This window comes from Schistocerca americana, chromosome 9, assembly GCF_021461395.2.
Source record: "Schistocerca americana isolate TAMUIC-IGC-003095 chromosome 9, iqSchAmer2.1, whole genome shotgun sequence".
NCBI lineage: Eukaryota > Metazoa > Arthropoda > Insecta > Orthoptera > Acrididae > Schistocerca > Schistocerca americana.
Genome location: NC_060127.1, coordinates 98,515,257 through 98,537,725, shown reverse-complemented (window position 1 = coordinate 98,537,725; position 22,469 = coordinate 98,515,257). Strand labels below are relative to the sequence as shown.

Sequence of the window (22,469 nt, the reverse complement as noted above, 5' to 3'; positions counted from 1 at the left end):
GTGAATAACTTCGCAATTTTCTTTAGTCACGGTCAATTGCCACTTTTCGCACCATACAGATATCTTATCTAAATCATTTTGCAAGTCGTTTTGATCATATGATGACTTTACAAGACGGCAAATGACAGCATCATCCGCAAACAATCTAAGACGGCTACTCAGATTGTCTCCTATGTCGTTAATAGAGATCAGGAACAACAGAGGGCCTGTAACACTTCCTTGGGGAACGCCGGATATTACTTCTGTTTTACTCCATGACTTTCCGTCCATTACTACGAGCTGTGACCTTTCTGACAGGAACTCACGAATCCAGTCGCACAACTGAGGCGATACTCCGTAGGCACGCAGTTTGATTAGAAGACGCTTGTGAGGAACGGTGTCGAAACCCTTCTGGAAATCTAAAAATATGGAATCAATTTGACATCCCCTGTCGATACCACTTATTACTTCATGAGTACAAAGAGCTAGTTGTGTTTCACAAGAACGATATTTTCTGAATCCGTGTTGGCTATATGTTAATAAATCGTTTTCTTCGAGTTACTTCATAATGTTCGTATACAGTGTATGTTCCAAAACCCTGCAGAAAATCGACGTTAGTGATATAGGCCTGTAATTGAGCAGATTACTCCTACTTCCCTTTTTGGGTATTGGTGTGACTTGAGCAATTTTCCCGTCTTTAGGTACGAATCTTTCTGTGAGCGAGTGGTTGTACATAATTGCTAAATATGGAGCTATTTTATCAGCATACCCTGAGAGGAACCTGACTGGTATACAATCTGGACCGGAGGCCTTGCCTTTATTGAGTGATTTAAGCTGCTTTGTTACACCGAGGATGTCTACTTCTATGTTTCTCATCTTGGCAGTTGTTCTTGATTGGAATTCAGGAATATTTACTTCGCCTTCTTTGGTGAAAGAGTTTCGGAAAACCGTGTTTAATAACTCTGCTTTGGTGGCAGTGTCATCAATGACTTCACCGTTGTTATCGAGCAGTGAAGGTATTGATTGCGTCTTGCCACTGGTGTGCTTTACATATGACCAGAACCTCTTTGGGTTTTCTGCAAGATCTCGAGACAGAATTTCGTTGTGGAAATTATTAAAACCATCTCGCATTGAAATACGCGATGTATTTCGAACTTCTGTAGAACTTGGCCAATCTTGGGGATTTTGCGTTCTTTTAAATTTGGCATGCTTTATTCGTTGCTACTGCAACAACGATCTGACCCGTTTTGTGTACCGTGGGGGGTCGGTACCATCACTTATTAATTTATTTGGTATATATCTCTCAAATGCTGTCGATTCTATCTCTTTCAAAACATTCCACAACTTTTTTACACTTACATGATATTTTCCGAAAGAATAATGGATTTCTATTGTTAATGGTAAACCTCTGGTTTAGTCAGTTAATCCAGGTCCCATCTCCTTAAATTCCCACCTTTTTGCAGTTTCTTCAGTTTTAATCTACAGTTCATAAGCAATATATTGTGATCAGAGTCCACGTCTGCCCCTGGAAACGTCTTACAGTTGAAAACCTGGTTCCTAAATCTCTGTCTTACCATTATATAATCTATCTGATACCTTCTAGTACCTCCAGGATTCTTCCATGTGTACAACCCTCTTTTATGATTCTTGAACCAAGTGTTAACTATGATTAAGTTATGCTCTGTGCAAAATTCTACCAGACGGCTTCCTCTTTCATTTCTTACCCCCAATCCATATTCTCCTACTATGTTTCCTTCTCTCCCTTTTCCTACTCACGAATTACAGTCACCCATGACTATTAAATTTTCGTCTGCCTTCACTACCTGAATAATTTCTTTTATCTCATCATACATTTCATCAATTTCTCCATCACCTGCAGAGCTAGTTGGCATATAAACTTGTACTACTGCAGTAGGCGTGAGCTTCGTGTCTATCTTGGCCACAATAATGCGTTCACTGTGCTGTTTGTAGTAGCTTACCCGCACTCCTATTTTTTTATTCATTATTAAACCTACTCCTGCATTACCCCTATTTGATTCTGTATTTATAACCCTGTATTCACCTGACCAAAAGTCTTGTTCCTCCTGCCACAGAACTTCACTAATTCCCACTATATCCAACTTTAACCTATCCATTTCCCTTTTTAAATTTTCTAACCTGCGTCACGTCGAAATGAAGTGTAAGCTAGAGACAAATAGAGATGGAGAGCTGCCAGCCAGTCGAAAGATCGAAGATGGAAAGTACACGAGCAACTATCGCAATTATCTTACGTGGTGTAGAAAATCACGGAAGATCTAAAAGTGGATATCTACAGGTGTTTTTTGTACCTGATTCCTCGAATGACAGTAGAGTCAACAGCCTTCGGTGCATAAACGTGAACCACGTGTATCCCAGAATCAAACTTACCTTTGATGTAGATAGGACGTTCATTTGGAACTCCAGGCAAGGCGGTCAAACTGTAATGAACTTCGTAAAGCGGCAGCAAACTTCGAGCTTCGTTGAACCAGACGTGGTAGTAGAAGCCGTAGAGCAAGTCGGCGAGAGCGAACATTGACGACGCCTCTGGCTGTTGCTTCTCACACTGCGCGCTGAAGTCGTCGCGAAAGGCGAGGTACTGCCCGTGGTACGACAGCAGGCGATCATTCAACAGCGGCAGCCTGTTGACGCACGAGCGGCGAGGTTGAACGTTAAAAGCAAATAAAACAAACACGCCAAATCATGTACAGTGCAAGCAAGAACGTAAAAATGTGCATGATGGAATTTTCGCTCTGCAGCGGAATGTGTGCGCTTATTTGAAACTCCCTGGCAGATTAAAACTGCTTCCTGGACTGCGACTTGAACCGTCGTGTATTTTTTTTTTAAGTAAAGGTATTTCCTTGTGATGAGCTACAGTGACAAACATGGTGGTCCATTCATCGTGACCGGACCAAATATCTCACAAAATAAGCGTCAAACGAAAAAAACTACAAAGAACGAAATTTGTCTAGATTGAAGGGGGAAACCAGATGGTGCTGTGGTTGGCCCGCTAGATCGCGCTGCCATAGGTCAAACGGATATCAACTGCGTTTTTTTAAGTAGCAACCCCCACTTTTTATTACATATTCGCGTAGTACGTAAAGAAATATGAATGTTTTAGATGGACCACTCTTTTCGGTTTGTGATAGATGGCGCTGTACTAGTCACAATCATATGGCTCACAATTTTAGACGAACAGTTGGTAACAGTTCGGTTTTTAAATTAAAGTACAGAACGTTGGTACGTTTGAACATTTTATTTCGGTTGTTCCAATGTGATACATGTACCCTTGTGAACTTATCATTTCTGAGAACGAATGCTGTTACAACGTGATTACCTGTAAATACCACATTAATGCAATCAATGCTCAAAATTATGTCCGTCAACCTCAATGCATTTGGCACTACGTGTAACGACATTCCTCTCAACAACGAGTAGTTCGCCTTCCGTAATGTTCGCACATGCATTGACAATGCGCTGAGGCATGTTGTCAAGCGTTGTCGGTGGATCACGATAGCAAATATCCTACAACTTTCCCCACAGAAAGAAATCCGGGGACGTCAGATCCGGTGAACGTGCGGGCCATGGTATGGTGCTTCGACGACCAATCCACCTGTTATGAAACATGCTATTCAATACCGCTTCAACCGCACGCGAGCTATGTGCCGGACATCCATCATGTTGGAAGTACATCGGGATTCTGCCATGCAGTGAAACATCTTGTAGCAACATCGGTAGAACATTACGTAGGAAATCAGCATACATTGCACCATTTAGATTGCCATCAATAAAATGGGGGCCAATTATCCTTGCTCCCATAATGCCGCACCATACATTAACCCACCATGGTCCCTGATATTTCACTTGTCGGAGCCATCGTGGATTTTCCGGTTGCCCAATAGTGCATATTATGCCTGTTTACGTTACCGCTGTTGGTGAATGATGCTTCGTCGCTAAATAGAACGCGTGCAAAAAATCTGTAATGGTCCCGTAATTTCTCTTGTTCCCAGTGGCAGAATTGTGCACGATGTTCAAAGTCGTCGCCATGCAACTCCTGGTGCATAGAAATATGGTACGGGTGCAATCGATGTTGATGTTGAATTCTCAACACCGACGTTTTGATTCCCGATTCTCGCGCAATTTGACTGCTACTGATGTGCGGAATGGGCGCGACTGCAGCTTTAACACCTACTTGGGCATCATCATTTGTTACAGGTCGTGGTTGACGTTTCACATGTGACTGAACGCTTCCTGTTTCCTTAAATAACGTAACTATCCGGACACGTAGATGATGTCGTCCAGGGTACCGAGCAGCATACATAGCACACGCCCGTTGGGCATTTTGATTACAATAGCCATACATCAACACGGTATTGACCTTTTCCGCAGTTGGTAAACGGTCCATTTTAACACGGGTAATGTATCACGAAGGAAATGCCTTCCGCACTGGCGGAATGTTACGTGATACCACGTACTTATACGTTTGTGACTATTACAGCGCCATCTATCACAAAGCGAAAAAAGTGGTCCAACTAAAACATTCATATTTCTTTACATACTACACGAATATGTAATAATAAATGGGGGTTCCTGTTTTAAGAAATGCAGTTGATATCCGATGGACCTATGGCAGTGCCATCTAGCGGGCCAACCATAGCGCCATCTGGTTTCCCCCTTCAAAAAAAATGGTTCAAATGGCTATGAACACTATGGGACTTAACTTCTCAGGTCATCAGTCCCCTAGAACTTAGAACTAGTTAAACCTAACTAACCTAAAGACATCACACACATCCACGCCCGAGGCAGGATTCGAACCTGCGACCATAGAGGTCGCGCGGTTCCAGACTGTAGCGCCTAGAACCGCTCAGCCACTCCGGCCGGCTTTCCCCCTTCAAGCGACAAGTTTCGTTCTTTGTAGTTTTTTCGTTTGACGCTTATTTCGTGAGATATTTGGCCCAGTCATTATCAATGGAGCACCCCGCATAACGTGAAACAAATTTTGATGTAATTTTTTATCTTTGCCAACAGGTTCTGCTATTTATCTACATAAGGCATGGAACTTTAACGAACGACAAGAGCAGCATACATTTTTCATCCGCAGAAGACGTACACGAATGTCTATGTTCTGTGTTATTCCCCGCATCTCCGGACAATCCAAGCCAAGGCACACTCCCGACTCTGTCTCCTCAAGCTCCTTTCCAGCAGTATGTGGGGTCTGGACCCCTCCACCATACTCCACACCTATAAATCCCTCATCCGCCCTATCCTCTGTTACGCCCATCCGGCCTGGATCTCCGCCCCCCCTACCTTCAGATCCTTGAACGCCATGCCCTCCGCCTCGCCTATCGCATCCGTCTCCCCTCCCACACGCGGATCCTGTACGACCTAATTCCTTTCCCGCACCTCCTACTTTTCCTCGAACAGATATGGATCCTCTACACCTCCCGTAAACTCGACCCTCCTCACCCGCTTGTCTCACCTATCCTCTCCCACCCCCGTCCGCTGCCGCGCCTGTATTCCCACGTCCCACCTGCTCCCCATGTCTCCACCCTCCTTACCCTCTCCCAAGGTGGCTTCCGCCAGCTCCCCCTCCTACCAAATTTGATCCTCCCCCCATCTTCCTGTGTTTGTTCCTTTGGGCACCCTCCTTCCCTTCTCTCCTCCTTCCCTCCCTCCTCCCTTTCTCCCCACTCCTCCCCCGGGCTTCCCCTACCCCCGTCCCTCTACTCCTCGTCTCATCTCCTCTGGCATTGGCATCTTTGCTCTCCCATCTCCCTCCCCCTCACCCTTCTCACCCTCTTGGCAGGTCCCCGGACTCGCACACGTTACATGAACATTCGCGCGCCGGAGGTCACCGCCATCCATCTCTTGTGTGTGCCGTCGTGTTTTGTGTTTAGTGTTCACCGTCACACTCCATCGTTCACATGTGCCATCGACATCATCAGTGTTAGTGCGTCGTGTCAACAGTTTGTAGTGTGGATTACCGTCGAGTGTGAACGGCTCTGTGGTTTTGTATTTATGTGGCTACTGTTTTATTACCCGCCATTATGTAAATTATGTCTATTCCTTCTGTGTTATTACACAGGGTGGTCAGAAATAGTCTGAAAAGTTTGTGATGGTCAGACAGTTACGTGATGAAATTTCAAGCTCGCCGCCAGATATAATTATCGTCAGTTGGTGTCAGCGTCGATGGCAGCACACGAAACTGCTCAACCTTTGAGTCGGTTCGATGCTTACCACCATCACATGTCCCATTCTTATATCATTTTTTTGGTTTTCGGGAAAGCAAACCAAGAACATGATCGGCAACCCCGTTTCTTGAAGCTGCACACTCAATAACTTGACTGGATAACTTCAGTGCTAATTAACTCAGAAACAGCGCAATGTGTCTAATTTTCTTAGTGACATTTATTTCTGAGTGCAACCTGCCCTGTAACACCCTTAGACGCTTTTCAGACTTTTCCTGACCACCCTGTGTACAGGGTGAGTCACTAAGTGCTGCCAGCTAGAATAAAACCGAAAGTATGATAGTAGCTGAAAAGTTTGTGGGACATATGTTGCATCGGAAAACAGGGGCCACAATATGACGTTGGTTTTTTGTTGCTCGGTGGGGTCGCTTTAGAGATATGAAGCTCACCTTCGTTTTTTAAATGGGATGCTATAGTTTGGCACTTGTTTTTGACGGCGGCTATCGAGACGAATCCAATGGTGTGTAACAGTAAAGTCTTTGAAGGTTAACGAAGATCATAAATGCGGTTGTTGTTGTTGTGGTCTTCAGTCCTGAGACTGGTTTGATGCAGCTCTCCATGCTACTCTATCCTGCGCAAGCTTCTTCATCTCCCAGTACCTACTGCAGCCTACATCCTTCTGAATCTGCTTAGTGTATTCATCTCTTGGTCTCCTGCTAAGATTTTTACCCTCCCCGCTGCCCCCCCCCCCCCGGTACTAAATTGGTGATCCCTTGATGCCTCAGAACATGTCCTACCAACCGGTCCCTTCTTCTTGTCAAGTTGTGCCACAAACTCCTCTTCTCCCCAATTCTATTCAATACCTCCTCATTAGTTATGTGATCTACCCATCTAATCTCCATCATTCTTCTCTAGCACCACATTTAGAAAGCTTCTATTCTCTGCATGTCTAAACTATTTCTCGTCCATGTTTCACTTCCATACATGGCTACACTCCACAGAAATACTTTCAGAAACGACTTCCTGACATTTAAATCAATACTCGATGTTAACAAATTTCTCTTCTTCAGAAACGCTTTCCTTGCCATTGCCAGTCTACATTTTATATCCTCTCTACTTCGACAATCATTCATTATTTTGTTCCCCAAATAGCAAAACTCCTTTACTACTTTAACAGTCTGATTTCCTAATCTAATTACGTCAGCATCACCCGATTTAATTCGACTACATTCCATGATCCTCGTTTTGGTTTTGATGATGTTCATCTTATATCCTCCTTTCAAGACACTGTCCATTCCGTTCAACTGCTCTTACAAGTCCTTTGCTGTCTCTGGCAGAATTACAATGTCATCGGCGAACCTCAAAGTTTTTATTTCTTCTTCATGGATTTTAATACCTACACCGAACTTTTCTTTTGTTTCCTTTACTGCTTGCTCAGTATACAGATTGAATAACATCGGGGAGAGGCTACAACCCTGCCTTACTCCCTTCTCAACCACTGCTTCCCTTTCATGTCCCTCGACTCATAACTGCCATCTGGTATCTGTACAAATTGTAAATAGCCTTTCGCTCCCTGTATTTTAACCCTGCCACGTTCACAATTTGAAAGAGAGTATTCCAGTCAACATTGTCAAAAGCTTTCTCTATGTCTAAAAATGCTGGAAACGTAGGTTTGCCTTTCCTTAATCTTTCTTCTAAGATAAGTCGTAGGGTCAGTATTGCCTCACGTGTATGTGGTATGAGCGACCATTTACAGAAGATGTTCGAAGTGATGACCATTGGTAACTATGCAGTGCTGCAATCTTCTTATCATGTATTGAGTGATATTCCTTATCACTTCGGCACTTATCGAAGCACATGCTCTGACAATTCTCTCTCGTATATCATGCAAATAGTAAATATTCGCCGAATACGGCGTATCCATCTAACGTGCCATCGATATGTAAACACCATTCGACGGTTTCACAATACATCACTAATGGGAACGACATGACTAGTATCGTCGAATCAAGCGAATGTGAAAGACGTATTCCTTCGAAGAATACGTCGATATGCTTCTCATTTACAGAGATTCAGTGAGATCTAGAGAGTTATTCGCTGAAAGATATCCCCAACGTACGCACCCTACACGTGTGTATGATGAATTGAGAACAACTGGATCAAAAATGGATCTGAGCACTATGGGACTTAACATCTGAGGAATTCAGTCCCCTAGAACTTACAACTACTTAAACCTAACTAACCTAAGGACATCACACACAACCATGCCCGAGGCAGGATTCGAACCTGCGACTGTAGCGGTCGCGCGGTTCCAGACTGTAGCGCCTAGAACCGCTCGGCCACCCCAGCCGGCACAACACAACATTGAGTCTAACATAGGTTTCAATGTACACTGGTTTATACCTTATTATATACTTCCCAGGCGACATCTTGTCTTCTTCCACCTTGTAATTCGCTGTCTGCTCGCTGACGTATTGCATATCCTGTACCCAACCCCCTAATTTCACGTGCAGCATGTCCCTCATATGCTCCACGTGGTTAATCCAGGTACTGAGTAGCTCATCATTCGGGTGCGTATCCTGAGAAACACAGAGAATAATTCAAATTACTGGCATAATATTCGCAACCAGCAGCCAGTCTTAACTTAGACTTATAGGTAGCGCTATTACGTAACATTGAAATTGTGGCCGGCACATGGACTAACACTCAGTTTTCTACAGCCATTGCAACATGAATCCAAAATAAGTGTCTAGTGATGTCTTATTAAGTACTGACAATTTTCAGCCTATAACAACAGGTAAAAGAGTTCCAATTATTTCTAGGTAGCAACAGTATGTGAAGATAACACGATCTAGATTTTCTTTTTTCCTTTTTGCTGTGCTTTCTTTTTCCTTGTTTTCCACTTTACTTTCTTTATAAATCGAAAAAGTTATTTCAGGATGAGTACTGTACATTTATTTTTTCCTACAGCTATGTTCCTGCTTGCATCATGTCATGACCATCACAAATCGTTGTGCTGAATGCTGAGCGTCGTGACCCGACTACCGATATGTCTCCACCATGGCCAGTAACCAGCTTCTCTCAGAGCCTTCTGGGGAGGCAGACCAGAGATGTCCTTGATTTGATCTCTCCACCTGGTCGTTGCCCCTCCCTCCGGTCTTGTGCCCTAGACCTTTCATGATTATTTTCTCGAGACTTTCTCCATCTCTTCTCACATTTGGCCATAGAACTGGAGAATTTTTTGGTTGACAAAAGAAAAAGGCGCCTGGAGATACTGAGTTGGTCTATGATGTACTCATCTGTTCTTCTTTCGGTCTGTTTTATGTGCAGCATCGTGCGCCAACACCAAAGCTCAAACGCTTCGATGCGCTCTTAGTCTCTCGCTTTAAGAGAGCGTGTCTCGCAACTAGGAGTGTTGATATTTTCAAAAATATCGGAAAGCCGATATATTGATATTAAAAACATATCGTTACAGGCCACCGACTTATCGAAAAATGTGTCGATATATCGACGGAAAACGTGGATACGTACGAGCCTATAAACATGTCGGGTGCATAATGTAAAAATACTGCCGGTTTTAGATCTATATATTTAAGTATTGATTTGTAATTTGATACTCTGTACATCAACAACCTAGCTACCAGCTTTTCACCCTTATAGCGAGAATTGAAAAGAAAACGATGCACGTTCACGCTTGGTGATAACCACTTTGCTAACTGAATGTAAGAGGCACAATAAAAGGTGCTACGCAGTTGAGCGCCCTACAAACCAAACATCATCATCACAATAAAAGGTGTCCGATGGCTCCGTCGTTGGGTTTCGTCGCATATCGGATTTGCCCAGAACACTCCTTGTCGACTTCCCTGTTTTTTCCCATTTCTGCAAACGCCAGCTCCCTAGCAGCTGTAGTGTCACATTTGCGTGATGAAGTTAAACGTTGCAGTTTCTGCTGGTAGCGCAGAGCGCCGAGCGCCCATTACGTCAGCATACCCCTCACCCTCCACCCCCCCCCCCCCCCCACCCATACACACACACACACACGTCAGCGCCCAATCGCGTCAATTACATTGTGCTATCTCTCAACATCGGAAATCTTGTTGTTTAATTGACCCAACCATCAGCTAGTGCATTCGGACTTCTTCTTTGTGCCACCTATACTTCGGTGATGGGAGTCAAAGAAAAATACTGCAGGTGATGGGAGCTCGAAAAGTAGTAACACCCCTTCACACAGTGAAAGTAAAATTATGTTTTACTACAATTTGGAAACAACAGCTTCATACACTACTGGCCATTAAAATTGCTACACCACGAAGATGACGTGCTACGCACGCGAAATTTAACTGACAGGAAGAAGATGCTGTGATATGCAAATTATTAGCTTTTCAGACCATTCGCACAAGGTTGGCAGCGGTGGCGACACCTACAACGTGCTGCCATGAGAAAACCGATTTCTCATACAGAAACAGCAGATGACCGGCGTTGCCTGGTGAAACGTTGTTGTGATGCCTCGTGTAAGGAGGAAAAATGCGTACCATCACGTTTCCGACTGTGATAAAGGTCGGATTGTAGCATATCGCGATTGCGGTTTATCGTATCGCGACATTGCTGCTCGCGTTGGTCGAGATCCAATATGGAATTGGTAGGTTTAGGAGGGTAATACGGAACGCCGTGCTGCATCCCAACGGCCTAGTATCACGAACAGTCGAGATGACAGGCATCTTATCCGCATGGCTGTAACGGATCGTGCAGCCACATCTCGACCCCTCAGTCAACAGATGGGGACGTTTGCAAGACAACAACCATCTGCACGAACAGTTCGACGACGTTTTCAGCAGCATAGACTATCAGCTTGGAGACCATGGCTGCGGTTACCCTTGACGCTGTATCACAGACAGGAGCGCCTGTGATGGTGTACTCAGCGACGAACCTGGGTACACAAATGGTAAAACGTCATTTTATCGGATGAATCCAGATTCCGTTTACAGCATCGCGATGGTCGCATCCGTGTTTGGCGACATTGCGGTGAACGCACATTGGAAGCGTGTATTCGTCATCGCCATACTGGCGTATCACACGGCGTGATGGTATGGAGTTCCATTGGTTACACGTCTCGGTGACCTCTTGTTCGTATTGACGGCACTTTGAACAGTGGGCGTTACGTTTCCGATAATGTTACGACCCGTGGATCTACCCTTCATTCGATCGCTGCGAAACCCTACATTTCAGCAGGATAATGCACGACCGCAAGTTGCAGGTCCTGTACGAGTCTTTCTGGATACAGAAAATGTTCGACTGCTGCCCTGGCCAGCACATTCTCCATATCTCTCACCAATTGAAAACGTCTGGTCAATGTTGGCCAAGCAACTGTGTCGTCAGAATACGCCAGTCACTACTCTTGATGAACTGTGGTATCGTGTTGAATCTGCATGGGCAGCTGTACCTGTACACGCCATCCAAGCTCTGTTTGACTCAATGCCCAGGCGTATGAAGGCCGTTATTACGGCCAGAGGCTGTTGTTCTGGGTACTGATTTCTCATTATCTATGCACCCAAACTGCGTGAAAATATAATCACATGTCGTTTTTAGTATCATATATTTGTCCAATGAATACCCGTTTATCATCTGCATTTCTTCTTGGTGTAGCCATTTTAAAGGCCAGTAGTGTATACATAAAAATATCACCACTCCATATTGTCATAGCGATATCGATACAGCTGGGAAAGATATGTCACCGATATATATCGAAACATTTTGGGAGGTATATCGATATTTGGGCTTATCAATGTTCTGCCAACAACCCTACTCGCAACCATAAAACTATAGGCAAAACACGAGTCTTCCAACAAGTCGCAAGTTATTCGTTATTGTTGTGTTCTGCGAAATCACGGTGATTTCCTTCACAGTCACTCGCTCTAGCGTGATCCGTCTTCTTATCTCATCTTCACACCTTCCCGTGTCACAGATGTTTGACACAAGATAGATGAAAGACTTCCAGTTCCTTTAATCGACCTGTGAGCTGGACCTATACTCCTCGTTCACTTATTATGAATTTCGTCTTGTTGAGATTGAGGTCCAACCCATATGATAGACTAATGTCCTTTACTGTTGTTAGCAGCTCAGCAACTTCATTTTCGCTGCTGTGTGCAGGTACGGTGTCCACAGAAAATCGGAGCTTGTTAAAAATTCTACCAGCAATTGAGATGGCTTTAGTCCAGCCATCACCACCATTCCTTATAAAATTTTCTGTATAAATATTCTACAGTTGGGGGCATAGAACTCAACCCTCTCTGACTCTTTTTGATACGCTGAAGAAATCAGATGTACCAGCACTTGTCTTCGAAGCTGCGAGGTGATTATTGTGTGAACTTCTGGTCAGTACTGTCAAGTGCAGTGAGACACCAAACTCTGAAGTACCTGTCACAACTTTTCCCAGACAATGCAGTCAAAGACTTTCCTATAGTCACGGAAGCAGACAAGACAAGAACACAAAGGTCTCGCAATTCCTTGTCGTACGTTGAGAAACTGTTCACGAGTTCCTTTTCCTTGAATATAACCTGTTTGTTCTGCGGATAAGCGAGGCTGGATTCATGGTTTCAAACATTGGGTCGAGATGTAGTCGTCGTGAGTGTAATTCCTATTTTCATTTTTTCTGGTGCTGTGTACTCGCACGTTTATTAACACGTTATTTAAAAATTTTCCCTTGAACAGAATAATGTGATGTTGCAATTTTGTGTCACAATATAAATCGATGTATTCGTAAAGTTTTGAAAGTGTAATTTTAAGCGAGATATGTTGAGCTGTAGAAACATACCGACAGATCGACAGAGAAAAAACATCAACGAAGAGTCTGGACTGAGAACGAGAGTGTGTTTGTCGTGCCACGGGAATGAGGGTGTACTGTGTGCCGTGGTCGGTGTGAAACAGTTGTTTCCTTCAGTATTACGTGCACCGCGGAAGAGCAACTAATTATCATATGGTTCGCGTTGCTTCTTACATGGGAAACTCCCCATCGCATCCCCCTCAGATCTAGTGGTAAGGGGGCCCAGTGTACAGACTGTCAAAAGCTGAACGTAGATCAAGCACGAAAACAGGAAGAAGGTGTACTGTTTAGTGAAATAAAAAGCAAAATAGAAACTGTGAACGGTCCAAGCTCGAGAAGTGGTGAGGTAGCGGGCGAGTTGTGGCGCCCGCGAGTGCCAAAGATGGCGGACATTTCACAGTTCGTACAGAAATTAATAGTAGCCAGATGAACTATGATTTCTCAAAAAGAAACATGTAGATTACCATTATTTGCGCTAAGATTCTGATGTTGCAATAAGTTTTTCAATATCTTTGTTAGTTTAAAGTTTAGTATCTGACGCTCAGTTATACAAGTAACACCCAGCAACGAATTTCCAAAGTATAAAAGCTTCATCCGATTTTCTCGATCGCCATGTCTTTAGAAAGCTATTAGTGTAAACCTAAATTGGTACGAATTACAGGCATGTAACGTAAATAGTACATGAGTTATTGGAGGTCAATGTGGCTGATTACTATCGATGGCGTCAGACCACAAGTACTCCACAGTTACACGAAAAAATGGTTGCAGCGCGCTTATAAATATATTTATTCATCTATGTCTTTGTTAATATCCGGCATTTGCTATTCATAAAGAAACTGGTGAATTATTTACTGTGTTTTAGAAAGAACAGAAACATTAGGCTTCGGGCCTACCTTTTGCTTCTTTTTTTATATATATATATATATGTGTGTGTGGTCTTCAGTCCAGAGCCTGGTTTGATGCAGCTCTCCATGCTACTCTACCCTGTCCAAGTTTCTTCTTCTCCCAGTTCCTACTGCACCCTACATCCTTCTGAATCTGTTTAGTGTATTAATCTCTTGGTCTCCCTCTACGATTTTTACCCTCCCCACACTGCCCTCCAATACTGAATTGGTGATCCCTTGATGCCTCAGAATATGGCCTACCAACCGATCCCTTCTTCTAGTCAAGTTGTGCCACAAATTTCTCTTCTCTCCAATTCTATTCAATGCCTCGTCGTCAGTTATGGGATCTACCCATCTAATCTTCAGCATTCTTCTGTAGCACCACATTTCGAAAGCTTTTATTCTCTTCTTGTCCGAACTGTTTATCGTCCACGTTTCACTTCCATACAAGGCTACACTCCATACAAATACTTTCAGAAAAGACTTCCTGACAAATCTATACTCGATGTTAACAAATTTCTCTTCTTCAGAAACGCTTTCCTTGCCATTGCTATCTACATTTTATATCCTCTCTACTTCGACCATCATCAGTTATTTTGCTCCAAAAATAGCAAAACTCATTTACTACATTAAGCGTCTCATTTTCTAATCTAATTCCCGTAGCACCACCCGATTAATTCGACTACATTCCATTATCTTCGTTTTGCTTTTGTTGATGTTCATCTTATATCCTCCTTTCAAGACACTGTCGATTCCGTTCAGCTGCTCCTCCGGGTCCTTTGCTGTGTCTGACAGAATTACAATGTAATCGGCTAACCTCAAAGTTTTTATTTCTTTTCCATGATTTTAATTCCTACTCTGAATTTTTCTTTTGTTTCCTTTTCTGCTTGCTCAATAAACAGATTGAATAACATCGGGGATCGGCTACAACCCTGTTTCACTCCCTTCCCAACCCTTGCTTCCCTTTCATGCCCCTCGATTCTTATAACTGTCATCTGCTTTCAGTACAAATTGTAAATAGCCTTTCGCTCCCTGTATTTTACCCCTGCCACGTTCACAATTTGAAAGAGTGTATTCCAGTCAACATTGTCAAAAGCCTTCTCTAAGTCTACAAATGCTAGAAACGTAGGTTTGCCTTTGCTTAATCTATTTTCTAAGGTAAGTCGTAGGATCAGTATAGCCTCACGTGTTCCAACATTTCTATGGAATCCAACCTGATCTTCCCCGAGGTCGGCTTCTACCAGTTTTTCCGTTCGCCTGTAATAAATTCGTGTTATGATTTTGCAGCCGTGGCTTATTAAACTGATAGTTCGGTAATTTTCACATCTGTCAACACCTCCTTTCTTTGGGATTGGAATTATTATATTCTTCGTGAAGTCTGCACTAGTAATTCAATTTCTGACTCAGCAGACTGCTAACACATTACGAGGAAGACGAAAGGGTTGAATTTTTTCACCGTCCTTATCCGTTTTCAGCTTGCATTCTCTCTCTCTAACAACACTACAAGTATCGTAGACGTACGGGAGAGTCAGAACTCTTACAGATGATTAACTTCACAATCGGACACGCAAAGATAACGACAGTGTGAATCAGACATAGGAAGCAGACTCTCAGAACTGACCACTTACGCGGCTGTGTGTGTCATTTTCTCATCCATCTTACGTGTAACAAACTGAGTTATGGAAACGTCACTTACCAGGTTGTCGAATGCGAACGGAACCAAAGCAGCTGATATATGCCTCACACCATGTGAGAGCAACTGGGCAACATTCCGTGTGTAGCTGGAGACGTGTTCCAGGTAGACGGGCACCTCGGCCTCCAGTTCTGGACAAGACAGACGACATTCTAATGAACTACACAACTGACCAGATTTCTGTCACAAACACAGCTTTCACTTCCTGGCTTCACCTGTTCATATGCTACATGTAGGCAAAACTGCAGTGGTACTTGTCAGCAAAGCAAAATCCAGGAAATATACACCAAATTTATTTTAAAAAACTTAGAATACAATAGCTCCATATTTAGCAATTATATACAACCACTCGCTCACAGAAAGATCCGTACCTAAAGACTGAAAAATTTCTCAAGTCACACCGATACCCAAAAAGGCATTTAGGAGTAATCGGCTGAATTACAGGCCCATATCACTAATGTCGATTTGCAGTATGGTTTTGGAACGTACAGTGTATGCGAACATTATGAAGTACCTCGAAGAAAACGATTTATTGACACATAGAACGGATTCAGAAAATATCGTTCTTGTGAAACACAACTAGCTCTTTATACCCATGAAGTAATGAGTGTTATCGACAGGGGATGTCAGACTGATTCCATATATTTACATTTCCAGAAGGCTTTCGATACCGTTCCTCACAAGCGTCTTCTAACCAAACTGCGTGCCTACGGAGTATCGCCTCAGTTGTGCGACTGGTTTCGTGATTTCCTGTCAGAAAGGTCACAGTTCGTAGTTCTAGAAGGAAAGTCATCGAGAAAAACAGAAGTAATATCCAGCGCTCCACAAGGAAGTGTTATAGGCCCTCTATTGTCCCTGATCTAGATCAACGATATAGGAGACAATCTGAGTAGCCGTCTTAGATTGTTTGCAGGGGATGCTGTCATTTAGCGTCTTGTAAAGTCATCAGAAGACCAAAACGAATTGCAAAATTATTTAGATAAGATATCTACATGGTGCGAAAAGTGGCAATTGAACCTGAAGTTATTCACATGAGTACTAAAATAAATCAGCTAAATTTCGATTACGCGTTGTCACACAAATCTGAGGGCTGTAAATTCGACTAAATACTTAGGGGTTACAATTACAAATAAAATTACAAGAGAAATCAGGGCTCGCACAGAAAAACTGAAGTGCTCGTTTTTCCCGCGCGCCGTTGGAGAGTGGAACGGTAGAGAGACAGTTTGAAGGTGGTTCACTCAACCCTCTTCCAGGCACTTTATTGTGAGTAGCAGAGTAATCACGCAGGTGTAGATGTAGATGTCCACATTGTAACGTTCCTTAAAAAGTTGAATGAATGTCTGATCTGTGGAATGACTACTGAACTCGAATTGTCGTGTGGCGTGTTGTAAGTGCAAGCAGTGTTATTAGTCTGTGTAATTGTTAGCAAAACTCAACACGAATCGGTTGGGTAATGCAACTCTCAATACCAATAAAGAAACAGTCACTGCAAAACACATTCACCCCCTTCACCACTGAATGCTAAAGCCCTGTTAAAAAACCAATAAGTTTGTTAACTGTACACGTAACAATTAAATTAAATGGTCTTACGTCTAAAGCAGCAACGGTGGAACGCGTATATTCTGGTCTCTCATAAAAAATATAAATATACTAACTACAGGCTCATCAGTGTGCAATGCTGGCCATAATACTTGAAATGCACATGAAATTCATTTGGCTCATAAACTAGAACATTTAAGAAATTCCAAATTCTTTGAAAAATATATGACTTGGACCGGGAGGCGTTGCTGATAATGATGGATTACTAGTACTCACTGCATACAGCAAAATTGTATTGCAAATTAAGTTTGTCTTTTCAAAAACATCTGGCAATTGAAGTCACATTACTCACAATTGATTCACAAACAATGAGATTTGAACAGCAAGTATTATCTCACTTCATTAATCCAACGTAAATGCAAATCATCAAATTACACATAGCTCTGTTAACAAATCTTAAAAGCATTACAAAAATGAAATACCTAACTACACTTTATGTGAAAACCGTTTACGTACATCGTGGGGTTACTCAACAATAACAAATTGTCAGCCAACTCACCTATACTAACGCTCTGGCAAAAACAGAAATCGTAATTATTGAGAATCTTTACCTCGCATACATGAAGACTTCTGCTTCCATGTTAAACAATATCGACATACCTGCATTGATCTAACTCTTGGTGGCTTCACACAGCACACCACAGAAGCTGCCCACCCCATCGTCTTTCCCTCACACACAACTACCTACAAGTGTGCGCCCAGCTCTCTCCAACACTACATTCTCAGACCAGAAACAGTATCTCTGGCTCTACGGTCGCGCACAGTCAGTGATCCGCATTATCGAGCCTATCAGAGAAATTCGTCGTTTATAGTATACTAGTTTCATTTTAATTTATTAATATTCTTATCTTATTCTGGTGCCACATACACGTGCGATCCAGTCTACTCCTTTCAGCATTGTGTTCAACGTTAAAGACCAGATATACATCATTTTGATTTACAGCTCCTTGTATTGGCTGTGTTTGCAGTTAAAATTGTTCGAAGTGAGGTCCTTCAGTTATGCAAAACACCATTTTCTCTCAGTACCCGCCGGCCGGAGTGGCCGAGCGGTTCTAGGCGCTACAGTCTGGAACCGCGTGACCGCTGCGGTCGCAGGTTCGAATCCTGCCTCGGGCATGGATGTGTGTGATGTCCTTAGGTTAGTTAGGTTTAAGTTGTTCTAAGTTCTAGGGGACTGACCTCAGAAGATAAGTCCCATAGTGCTGAGAGCCATTTGAACCATCTCAGTACCCAAACATGTTACGGGTCCACTGTGCCATCATCAGTGGCTTTTCGTTTTTATTTATTCTGCAATGTGACCATTTTTGTTAAATGATTATAAAATTATGTGCATCTTTAGTTCAAACAACAGATCGTTTCTTTTTGTAAATACTCACACGCGCACACACGCACACACGCACACACAGGCACACATCTACACACACACACACACACACACACACACACAAGCGCGCGCGCTAAAAAATGATACACTAAAATCTGCAAAGACGCACCATTTACACACAAAATGAATACCATATAAAAGAGAACACACACAGCTAAGAAGCGCACAGAAAACACACACACACACGCACACGCACACGCACACACACAAAGATAAAATGCAAACAAAATTCAAATTTGGCGCCGAACTCTCTGGTGAACAAATGAACAGTGACTGCGCTGGGACACACAACAAACCACAATCACACTGTGTTTTGGTGAAGTGAAGAGTCTTTTACTACGTTATTTGTGGAAAATACTTGTTATAGCTACGTATGCATCACAACACCTCAGCATGATGCGGAGAATGGAAGTGCTTGGCACACGAAAACGTAAGTAAAAACGAATATAGGCGCGGAAACATTGCGACAAACTAAATTACGTTCTAGGAGATAGGTTAACTTCCAGCAGAAAACTTTCTCATCAACATCGTTTGGTTGCAGATGGCAAGCTACCTCTAGTAATTAACACACAATTGATCCAGAAAATTCATGCACACCAAACGTAAAGATATTTACAAAAAGAAACGATATGTTGTTTGAACTAAAGATGCACATAATTTTATAATCATTTAACAAAAATGTTCACATTGCAGAATAAATAAAACCGAAAAGCCACTGATGATGGCACAGTGGTGCAGCAACATGTTAGGATACTGAGAAAAAATGGTGTTTTGCATAACTGACGGACCTCACATCCAAGAATTAAAGACGAGATTCAATCTTTAGAAAAAAGTGGCATGTATACTGCTTCATGTTACTTTTTTTGTGACAATGTATGTGAAGACCAGTCAGAAAAGGATATAACTGCTACACTTAACACGAAAACGTATGGAGACTGAAAAAGAGAGGTTCCAACTTTGTTGAACATGCTCTCAATGAATATCGTTCTGGAGATATTGAAAGTGATCTGCTCAATAGAGCGAGTAAAGGTATAAAACAAACGTTATTTGAAATCTGTCTGTCAACAAACACCAGTCACAGAATCCTTAACGAAAAAATACAGTTCCTCTACTCAAACTTACTAACGTAGCAGTGGCCAGTTAACATCGTGCTCGCCATAAGATATAAGTGGGGACAGTCGGAGGGCCTTACTGTTGAGAATCGGGATGCCAATCAGAAAAAATCGCCGTGAGCAATGAGGCTGTCATTCCACCGACGCCACTTGAGCTGGCGTAACTTCTGCGCTACGACATTCGCGATATGGGGACGCGCGCTGTCATGAAGCAGTAGGATTCTCTGTCGAAGTTTCCCCCTGCCGTTTCGCCTTAACCGCACACATTCTTCATTCTCCAATGGATACCACCCGGTATTCGTCCTTCGACATCCAAGAGAAGAATAACAGCACGTTGGTACTGCTCGGACACAGTTGGTAATAACGTCTCCATAGTACACGCACGGAGGGAAGACGCGAATGCCATACTAATCCCTTGCCTACATGTCGGTGCTTATATACCTGCATAGGAGTCTCGCTACGTTGCGTACACGCTGTAGCAACGCCGTCGCCCATATCGGAATGCGTGCGGGCAGCATGCTCTGCCTGATATATTACAAAACGTCGCACATGAAAACGGGATTCTTCCGGGGCTTATACCTCGGGTTCTATTGCTGACAGAAATGTAGGGTCAAGTGTTTTGGATAGTCCTTGGGCTGCGAATCATTTGTATACCCCACAGAATGCTCTTCTTAGTGTCGCTATCCAACAGTATGGGGCCAAAGTATCAATGTTACAAATTTCCTCCCGCTTAGGCAATCGGAGCGACTCAGTTGAGTCATTTTGCATTTGATGCGTACGGTAAGTCTTAAGTGCCTTTTGGAAACACAATTAGTTCATGGACGTTCCCTTAGGAACCACCTCCCCCCCATCCCCCGGAATAAACCTTTTCCTATCCCACTCCTTCGTACCAAAACCGAGCCGCGGATTCCAAGTAAATGGCTGAAACTCTTACGATGTATTCCTACGATCCCGATCTCCAAAAATTTAACTGATTTCTTTATCCGTTTACGAGATACTGAGGTTCATAGTTACCTCTCATGTACGTGTCAAATATGCACTTAAAATCCGGTTAGAGGTGAAAATGTAGTTTATAAAGTGACGAACCACTGACAAATAAGCTGTAAAGTATCCATAGAACCGAAAAAAGACGTAACATATCTTGGACTAACATTTGATTCCACCGTGATGATAAGCTATTACAGAACCAATAATGAAAGAAAGAAAACGATTAGGACTTTTAAAATTGATAAAAAAAATGTTATGGAGCAACAGCCCCACATCTACTTTATGTCTACCGCAGTTTTATAATACCAACCCTGGAACATGCTGCACCAATATGGATGATATGAAACGTTCAAATCGGCCGCTGTGGTCGAGCGGTTCTAGGCGCTTCAGTCTGGAACCGCGCTGCTGCTGCTGTCGCAGGTTCGAATGCTGCCTCAGGCATGGATCTGTGTGATGTCCTTAGGTTAGTTAGGTTTAAGTAGTTCTAAGTTCTAGGGGACTGATGACCTCAGATGTTAAGTCCCATAGTGCTTGGAGCCTTTTTTTTTTCAAACGTTCACACACCAAAAATATTCAACATAATGATACGAACAGCGATAAATACTAGTCCAAGAGCCAATAGAAGATATCTATACCATGTAGCATATGCACAGCTACTAGAGCAGAGACTGATATAAGTGACAGCAAAATACGAAGAATCTAGATTAACAACAGAATCAAAAACAACGCACTCGTTAAAACAACCACCGATGCAGCTTAATTTTCCAAAACATAAATATTCGTTCCCAGCAAGTGCTACTGAACAACTACGACAGAACCCAGCAAGTACAAGTTATGCCGCAGGAATTACAGGATCAAAATTTGCGAGAGGATTAATATAGATTAGTTTAACATACAAATAACCCTACTGAAGTTTTTAGGGAGGTTTTTTCCTCAGTATGGACACAAATTCCACCTCACAGCCAAAAGAACGGGAACTAAAATTAATATAAGGTAAAAAGTTCAAACCCTAACAAAAATAAAGAACGCAACCGCAGTATAAGGAAGGAATTACCCTTGGTTCAAACGAATTCATCGCCTGTTCGAAAATGGGTCCGCCATTCCCTTCAAGAATATACACTACTGACGATTAAAATTGCTACACCACGAAGATGACGTGCTACAGACGCGAAATTTAATCAACAGGAAGAAGATGCTGTGATATGCAAATGATTAGCTACTCAGAGTATTCACACAACTTTGGCGCCGGTGGCGACACTTACAACGTACTGACATGAGGAAAGTTTCCAACAGATTTCCCATACACAAACAGTAGTTGACCGGCAGTGGCCGAGCAACTGGCTCGTCACAATACGCCAGTCACTACTCTTGATGAACTGTGGTATCGTGTTGAAGCTGCATGGGCAGCTTTACCTGTCTGTACACGCCATCCAAGCTCTGTTTGACTCAATCCCCAGGCGTATGAAGGCCGTTATTACGGCCAGAGGTGGTTGTTCTGGGTACTGACTTCTCAGGATCTATGCACCCAAATTGCGTGAAAATGTAATCACATGTCAGTTCTTGTATAATATATTTGTCCAATGAATACCCGTTTATCATCTGCATTTTTTCTTGGTATAGCAATTTTAATGGCCAGTAGTGTATCAGTGACACCTGACGAGGAATGACTGCTAGATAGACACACGCTTGGTGCATGTAGTATCAGTGAGCCTGCTGTCTGTGTGTTGAATGGGGAAGGTGCCAGACCTATTTCAGTTTGACCGAGGCCACGTGGTGATGTACAGGAGTCTCTGTAGGAGCATTTCGTA

At 42.9% G+C, this 22,469-nt stretch overlaps 1 protein-coding gene across 1 annotated transcript in view; it reads right to left on the bottom strand.

Annotated features, from left to right (window-relative positions):
• Positions 1-22,469, bottom strand: part of LOC124550994 — an 87,185-nt gene that overhangs the window by 24,016 nt on the left and 40,700 nt on the right. Inside the window, exons 4-6 of the mRNA XM_047125826.1 lie at positions 15,583-15,710; positions 8,586-8,761; positions 2,386-2,636 (exon numbers count right to left, since the gene is read on the bottom strand). Coding sequence (XP_046981782.1) covers positions 2,386-2,636; positions 8,586-8,761; positions 15,583-15,710 — 555 coding nt within the window. The remainder of the gene's footprint in view (positions 1-2,385; positions 2,637-8,585; positions 8,762-15,582; positions 15,711-22,469) is intronic.